At 50.8% G+C, this 8561-nt stretch overlaps 2 protein-coding genes across 2 annotated transcripts in view; both read left to right on the top strand.

The window, feature by feature from the left end:
• The window catches only part of LOC106809001, an 8726-nt gene extending 8603 nt beyond the window's left edge, over window positions 1-123 (top strand). The window contains exon 8 of the mRNA XM_014811941.1: window positions 118-123. Within this exon, the coding sequence (XP_014667427.1) occupies window positions 118-123 (6 nt within the window). The remainder of the gene's footprint in view (window positions 1-117) is intronic.
• Window positions 124-155: 32 nt separating this feature from the next.
• LOC106808991 (biotin--protein ligase-like) overlaps window positions 156-8561 on the top strand; it is an 11759-nt gene continuing 3353 nt past the window's right edge. The window contains exons 1-7 of the mRNA XM_014811929.1: window positions 156-345; window positions 1027-1149; window positions 3026-3600; window positions 4876-5055; window positions 5743-6125; window positions 7164-7392; window positions 7653-7711. Of these exons, the coding sequence (XP_014667415.1) occupies window positions 156-345; window positions 1027-1149; window positions 3026-3600; window positions 4876-5055; window positions 5743-6125; window positions 7164-7392; window positions 7653-7711 (1739 nt within the window). The remainder of the gene's footprint in view (window positions 346-1026; window positions 1150-3025; window positions 3601-4875; window positions 5056-5742; window positions 6126-7163; window positions 7393-7652; window positions 7712-8561) is intronic.

Here is an 8561-nt window from a genome sequence, read left to right as displayed (position 1 = left end):
CATATATATTTATATATATATATTTGTATGTATATATGTGTACATGTAGGTAAGTCTACATGTAGTTCAAATATATATGTAGCAGCAGGTGTATATAGATATGATTGTTATATATAGCAGTGAATATATTTTTAATACCTTTATGCTAATTATGCATGTTTCTTGCACCGACGTTTTCTACCTGTTGGCAGTTAAGTGACAGTGCCGCGCCGCTCGCGTGGCAGGGTGGCGACCCCTATGGGCTGCTGATCGAACTAAGCATCTCCGAGCTGTCATCTCTTGGCCAGGCCTTCATGCGGGGATGCCTGATGTTGGAGGAGGAGCTCGAAGTCGTCAGAATGATGTGTGAGTCATCATGGGGGTTAGTTATTAGGGATTAATAATAGATTTTGTCTAATCACAATAGGTGTTGGCTAAAAATAGCAACCTGACTAGAGATGAATCTATTCATGTACTCCTGTTAATAATGAGCTCACTACAGGAGTTGGAGTGGCTTGTTATGTTTATTGGTTGATGGCAATGACAGAGGAGAGAGAGAGCGAGAGAGAGAGAGAGAGAGACAGAGACAGAGACAGAGACAGAGAGAGAGAGAGACAGAGACAGAGACAGAGACAGAGACAGAGACAGAGACAGAGACAGAGACAGAGACAGAGACAGAGAGAGAGAGAGAGAGAGAGAGAGAGAGAGAGACAGAGACAGAGACAGAGACAGAGAGAGAGAGAGAGAGAGAGAGACAGTGAGAAGCACGTGTTTCTTGTTATCGGCTTTCCTTGCGAGTCCCGACTGCTCTATCGTTCACTGGTCCACCCCAGCAGTGGGGAGGGAGATATCTGTATATGTACGTGTCTACCTTTATCTCCTGACAGCTGTATCGTTTATGGGTCCACCCCAGCAGTGGGGAGGGAGATATCTGTATGTGTACGTGTCTACCTTCATCTTCTGACAGCTGTATCGTTCACGGGTCCACCTCAGCAGTGAGGAGGGAGATATGTGTATATGTACGTGTCTACCTTCATCTCCTGACAGCTGTATCGTTCACGGGTCAACCTCAGCAGCTGCTTCACGACTCCCAGCTCTGCTCTGCGCCAGCGAGTCGTCGTCTGCACCTCTGCCGCCGCACTGCCGAGACGACGATGGCGCCGCCCTCTGGTGAGAAAACTGCACATTGTTCGTTCACATGTGATTCCTGGGTGTGTATATTGTATACGCACGTACGTATAATCAGGCTGGCTACGAATTGTTCGCAATCGGGGGCCACATGGACAGAGCGAATTGAAACGTAACAGCTAGAAGTTCTCGGGTCACATATGATAACGTGGCATAATGGATAAACCTCGCAACAAAAAGCCTACATACACCTACTGTGAGTATACTTGCAGTATCATGCAAACATCACGAAATGTTCTTATTGCTGCGAGAACACGCCGTTTTAAAGGCCGTGTGAAGCGATATGAGATTCCCCCCACCCACCCATACCCTCCTCCCTGCAACTCATCCCGCTTCTCGCTCTGTATCACAGCGCCACCTACGTTGCCCAGAAAGTCCGCCGCGGCGAGGGACTCAGCGTCACTCGCCCCGCATCCGCGTCACGGCCGCCGCTCCACTGCCGGCGCGAGGTCGCCCCGCGCCGCGGATCCAGCGACCCCCGACCCCTGGAGCCTCCCGAGGGTCGCGTCGGTCGCGCGCAAGGTCTCGCAGATCCTCGCCGACTTCCGGCGTCGCACGAGCGGCGACGAGGTGAACGGCGGCGCCCCCTCGCGGCCCGTGTCCGCGCACGACTCGGAGACGATGCACCAGGGCACCGATAGTTCGCGCTACTGCGCGCCGAACTCGTCTATGTACTTTGTCGACTCGGAGCTGGACTTTGCCATCGCCTGGGGGCGCCACACGGACTCGGACTCGGATCGGGGCGACGGCACGCCGCGCTTCCAACTCAGCTCTGCGCCGAGCAGCCGCGCGAGCCTCGTGACGGCGGCGCCCTCTCGTGGCATCTCCGAGACGAACCTCGCGACGCTCATCTCGCGCAAGCTGGAGCCGCCTCTGCCGCCGGCGTCCGACGAACCGACGGGCCACCAGGGGGAACCGGCGGGCCACCAGGGGGAACCGGCGGATGACGGGGAGTTTGCGTTGCGCGACGTAGGGGGCGTCACTGTCGCAGAGTTTCTCGGCGGATGCGAGGAACGGCGCGTCGACAAGACGACGCTGATTAACGAGCTGCTTAACGAGGTCGTGCTCGGCGACAGCCCCCAGGGGGCGCCGCCGGACATCGTGCAGCGGTGTGGCGTGCAGGGGGCGCCACCGAGCGGGACGTTATCACCGGTGCCTGAGTGCCGCGAGTCTCCGTTTCGCCACGGCGAGCCGCAGAGCCCCCTGGCGGCCGCGCGGACGTCCGAGAGCGAGCCACACTCGCGCGGGGCTCCGTGGGAGCGTGCCAACGATGGAGGCGCACCTGACTCCCCGCACCGCGCCGCGCTGCGTGCTATGCATTGCCAGGTGTCTCTGCACGACGAGCCTCCCGCAGCGTCACCTGGAGGCGTTGATGAGGAGACCGCCGTGCCAGCAGGGGGCGCCGGCGAGGCGTCGATGTCGCGCGGGTCGTCGCGTAAGACGCTGTCGTCGGATTCGACGCAGAGCAGCGGCGACGTGTCTCTGCGCATCGAGGATCTCATCGTCCAGCAGACGGCCTGCCACCTGGTGGCACTCACCGAGGTCAGCGACTTCAGTGGCGAGTCGTACGAGGGCGGGCAGGAGATGGCGGCCCGGCGGCCCGGCGCGGGTGAGGCCGCGGGGGGAGGGGGTCGCCGCGGTGCGGGGGGGAGGGGGAGGCACAGGGGGGCCATCGCCGACACGGACTCCTCCACCGAGTCACGATCGACCGAGACGGCGAGTCTAGCCAGTCCCGACGCCGGCGCCCCCTTGCGGGGGAATGAAGAGACGAACCGCGATGCCGGCGCCCCCTGGCGGGAGGACGACGTGACAGCGGCGTTGCCGGATGTGATATCGTCTGCTCGATCTAATGTTACAGATGCCAGCACCAAGGGCGGGACGAGCGTCGCGCCTGCCGGCGCCCCCTACAGGGCCCCGTCTACGGCGCCGAACGTTCTCGTGTACACGGGGGCGGGCGAGGACTCCGCCCGCCGCTACCAGCTTGCACGTGGCGCCCTCTCTCTGTGCCTCAACCCCGACAGCTACGCCATCTACCGGCTGACGTCGGAGCAGGCCCTCGGCGCGCCGTGGGTGGGTGGCGCCACCTTGCTTCTCGTCTCGTGTGACCACCTTCAGCCGGGCGTCGAGGAGACCATGATGCGGTATTTTGCCACCGGGGGGCGCCTCCTCAGCGTGTGTTCGCCGCTCGATCAGCGATTCGTCGGCGTGCAGCCAATGCGGAAGACGCAGCGGCGGCGGCGCGTCGTTGTCACGGCAACGACGCCCGCGGGATGTGACGCGCGTCTGCTCTCGCAGGGTCGCTGGTATGACACGCGAGACGTGCTGATGCCGTCGCTAAGCGTCGAGGCCGTCGTCGCCGACAAGGACACGCAGCACACTCTGGTGGCGGAAGTGAGAAGCACGGAGACTGGCGGCTGTGCTATGTTATCCCAGGTAACCTACCTCTGGCTATGTACCTATCTATATTATGGAATTCAAAATTAGCACACGAGTCCAGAGCCAAGTACACCCTGATCGACTGTCAGGCTCTCTGGTTTGACATGCAGGAGTCCATTTCACTCATTGAAATTTCCACAATACCAGTTCATTCTATGGAAATGAGCATTAGTGTTTCAGCAAGCGTCCCGAGAAGGTTTGTGAGGCGCACACTGTAAGCCAGACAGCAGCCAGTGTGCGATGCACTTTCGGGTGGTGCTTGCATGCAAAGTGGCTAGCTGCTGTATTGAGTGTTGTGTGTGGGGGGGGGGCATGATAGCTTCATGGAGCATGTTGGAAAAATGCATAGGTGTGACGCTGAGAATGAAAATTAATGCATCGCTCGTCACAACAGCCGATATTGTACCTCGGGTAACCGCGTTTGTGTAACGCAGCTTCTCCTAATACATGGTTTGCACAGTCCTTGAAAAGTCTTTGAATTTGAGGGGAGTCCTTAAAAAGTACTTGAATTTAGTAAATGTTGATTTTGTGCTTGAAAAGTGCTTGAATTTCATGAAAATGTCCTTGAATTTATAGAAAGAATCCTTGCCTGTAATAAAACGAAATTTTGTACCATCAATAATGTGCAAACCTCAATAAAAATTGCGTTAAATGAGCTTAAAAAGCTATAGTCTAGACACCGATAGACAGTTAAATGATGATCACAAATTACAGTAAGTCAGTAAAATCAGTCAGTAAATCAAGGTATGTTGTAAAAGTGACAGTGTTTAGAAGGGTTTATTAATGTGATCCAGGTAAGTTTTAGATGTGACATGCAGTGATTAAGAATGGGGTTATTAAATTAATCGGATAATCCAGGTAATAGTATGTTTTGTTCTGTGTATGAATTCCGATAAAATGTCTGATAAAATGTCCTTGAATTTCCGATAAAATGTCTTTGAAAAGTGCTTGAAAAGTCCTTGGAAAAAATTTCAGTCCTCCTGTATGAACCATGTAATAGTTGCAAGAAGTTCCCATTGTTATCACGGATTATCCTTTGACGCAATATGTGATGATACTTTGCAGGAGTATAGCATGCTAGCATTTCTGATCAAAGTTGAAAAGGTCGACTTTATGAGTTCGTTGGACTCCCTTGGTTAAATGTATATATGTATAATGTGTGTAATGCTATACTATGTGTATACGTGTTGTTGTTGATCACCCATCTGTTTATTATTGTGTTGTAGATTACCAGTGTTGCCATTGTTTACCGGGTTGCTCTCTTGTTTATAGGTGCGGCTTGACATGGAGCCGGCAGAGGCCGGAGTCAGTGAGGACATGTTCACAAGTCTGAAACAAGCAAACAGCGCACGCATCGACACAGTGCGTCATCTACTGGAGAGGATGGGAATGGATTGTACGCCACACGAACAACCCTGCCTCACCCCTGCTTATCTCTACACTAAGTCTGAGGTGTGCACGTAGTTAATATTACTGACAAATATGTGCGTATGGGCGTGCATGCGTATGTGCGTGCATGAGTGTGTTCATGCGTGTCTGTGTATTTGACTGTAGGCCGTGGGATCCACCCTTGCGAACCCGTGCCTACCCACACACTAAGACATCAGGTTCGTGTATACAACATCATTTCATATACATCATACATTTATATATGCGTTTTGTGTGTATAAATGTGGTCATATTGTGTACACGTACTATGAACGACTCCACATCTATGTATTATTTATAGATGTTACATACCTGTATATATATATATAATATATGCATGTACTGGCGTGCATTGAAATGCGGTCATCCATCACTCTCTGGATTGATATAGCTGCAGTTGTTGCTATTGCATTGCCCTGCATTCCATACCTATGCAGTGATAAGAGCTGATATCCTGTGGTATTTATCCTTCACCTCAATCCATGATGCAAATGCGCGATGAGGACACTGTTTATTGATTCATGTCTAGGTTGCATATTGATACATAGGTTGCATAATAATTCATTGATAGAGATTAGGTAATCTTTTATTGATTCATCATATTTTGCTTATTTATTTATTGAGCAAAATCTGAATGTAATTTATTTATTTATTTATTGTTTATTAATTTATTGATTGAAATCAGTGATTAATCGAGTTGTTATTGATCAGGCTGTGAAACAGAGGCTGCTCTCTGCCCTCAACCCAAGTTTGGTCAACGGCGTCCTGCAATCAAAGGTCGTCTCCCTGCGCTTCACCTCTGACCCAACTGTGACCTCTGACCTCACCGCGACCTCGGACACCGTCACGAGCCCCGACGTCGCCGTGACCCCTGACCTCTTGCCGGTCATTCACCGTGACCACACCGTGATTCCGAGCAACGGCAACTGCAGCGTTTTCCACAAGGAACGCGGTGGCGGAGGCGGTCGCCACGGCGACGCGACGACGTGGGCGTTTGACGAGGTCGCCTACTTCAAGAGCCTCGACACGGAGGTCCTAGGACAGGCTGTCATGTTCTGCGAGGTCGTGCCAACGACGATGACCTTGTTCGACAGGTAGGTGGCGCCGTGTATGTAGCACGCGGGGCCTTCGAATGTGGGCGTTGTTTACACACAATTAACGTTGGGGCATTTTCGGGGAGTGAGGGTAATTTCCGGTAGTTAAACACTATCGTCATTGTAGTCAATATATATATATATATATATATATATACACCAATTCGCTCACTAACGTCGTAGTAACATTGTCGTAGTCGTAGATAACCGTCACTTAAACTGAAACAACGTTAAATGAAGCACTTTGCCATTTGATCGCGTTTCCAACCACAATAGCTTTTATATGTTAAAAAAGTTAATAATTCGCTTACGCCAAAGTTCCAAATATTACTTTTTTTTTACATTAATAAAGTGAACCTCCATTGTTAAGTAAAGAATTTAATATTACTCAGTACATAGATTAGTTCTTATAATATAGCCGACGTCTCAGCGTTTTTTTTTTTCTCAGCGACATATAACGAAACAACGTTGATTGAAGCAAACGTGAGATTTGTGGACTAACTCGTCTAAATCATACTCGGTTCCCCATTCCAAACACACACTTTACAACGAACCGCCTAGCTGCAGCGCCGCATACGGCTACAAATACGTCACACAGGTGACATCAGCGATCCAGCATTTCTTATAGCAGTGCAGAGATTTCGAATATATAAACCGGTGTAACAACATTACTGCGTGCTTATTTTGACGGATTTTTTTGACAAACTTGAAGGATAAAAAGAAACACATACTTGAAGTGTGACTGGGTTATTTTGAGGTTTAAAAGCTCGACACTAGTCCTTTAATTGGTGTCTTGGTGTATATGTCTATATGGATGGATGGGTGGATCGATGGTTCGATCGATCGATAGATAACTACAAATTCACTACAACATCAGGAGTGTATAATATCAAGAGCACATGAGGATGTGTTATTATCTGCTCTTGATAATATATAGATCACTGTATTATACTCTATCTATTATACACTCCTGACATCGTTACTAGTGAATTCGCATCACGCCGCATCAGTCATGAACCGATCGCACGTCTCTCACAGGTTGATGTTTGTGACGCCGGCGGACACGGGCGTCGTGGCGATCGCGCGGCAGCAGACGGCGGGACGCGGCCGCAGCGGCAACGCGTGGATCAGCCCGCGCGGCTGCGCGATGTTCTCCGCAGTCGTGCGCGTGCCGCTGATGTCTGTGCTCGGCAAACGAACCCCGTTCCTGCAGCATCTCATGGCTCTCGCCATTGTGGAGGCGGTGAGAAGCGAGCCTGGGTATGAGGTAAGCATGGTGGTGAGATATAGAGGGAGAGAGGAAGGGAGATGGAGGGAGAGAGGTAGGAAGATGGAGGGAGAGAGGGCGGGAGAAAGAATAAGCATGTGTAATATATGCATAGTCGTTGCAGTGTCCACCACCCTCACCTGATGCAGGCTGTGGTCAGCTAACGTCACGGTGACACACGCACTGTAATGATGTGACAAGAGAGAGAAAGTGTGTGTGAGATGGTTTATAAGCATGTGTACATATACATAGTCGTTCAGTGTCCACCACCCTCACCTGATGCAGGCTGTGGTCAGCTAGCGTCAACGGTGACACCACTGTAAATGATGTGACAAGAGAGAGAGAAAGTGTGTGTGAGATGGTTTATAGACATGTGTACATATACATAGTCGTTCAGTGTCCACCACCCTCACCTGATGCAGGCTGTGGTCAGCTAACGTCAACATTGTAACGAGACATATGCGGGGAGAGAGAAGCAGATATGTATATATGTATACGCGCACCATCTGCTTCTTTCCCTAGTAACAGATAGCCGCGCAATGTCACTGCATGCATGCACGTTCGGGAACCACACACGCATGCACAGATGCATTCATCACGCCGTACGTTACTTACGTATGTTACGTACCGCTTGGCGGCCCCCTAACATCATCCATGTACAACCCAGGCTTCCCCATCCCATTGCTGCCTCATAGCTACCATGCGTCCGCGTACGTACCTGTGAAGCCATCGATCAATAGTAGAGCTGCTTGACGGCAGACGCGTCCTCGTCGAATCGTCGCACGAGCCGCTCTAGCTGCGTGAACGATCGCGCGATTCACCTGCTCCAATCGACCAGTTTCACAGAGGGCGCCACCACGAACGGAGTTGTGCTGGCGAATGAGGTCGTTGATGCAGCATGTTGGAGAGCTGTTGCTGACTTCACGCACACAGCCTGAAGCAAGCACATATTAATATTTATTATTTATTGTTAATTATATTGATTAATAATTATACTATCTACCATATAGTTATTATTAATACATATATATATATATATAAATATATATTATATATCATATAGAACAAAATCAGAATGAGCAGTGCATCTCTCTTCCTCACAATCACTCTCTCCCTCTTCCTCTCTCGTTCACACCCTTCCTTTCCCCCCCTTTTTTTTTCCCTCCCTC

The sequence above is a fragment of the Priapulus caudatus genome, unplaced genomic scaffold, assembly GCF_000485595.1.
Source record: "Priapulus caudatus unplaced genomic scaffold, Priapulus_caudatus-5.0.1 Scaffold14, whole genome shotgun sequence".
In the NCBI taxonomy this organism is placed as follows: Eukaryota; Metazoa; Priapulida; class Priapulimorpha; order Priapulimorphida; family Priapulidae; genus Priapulus; species Priapulus caudatus.
This window is presented reverse-complemented; position numbering and strand designations above follow the sequence as displayed.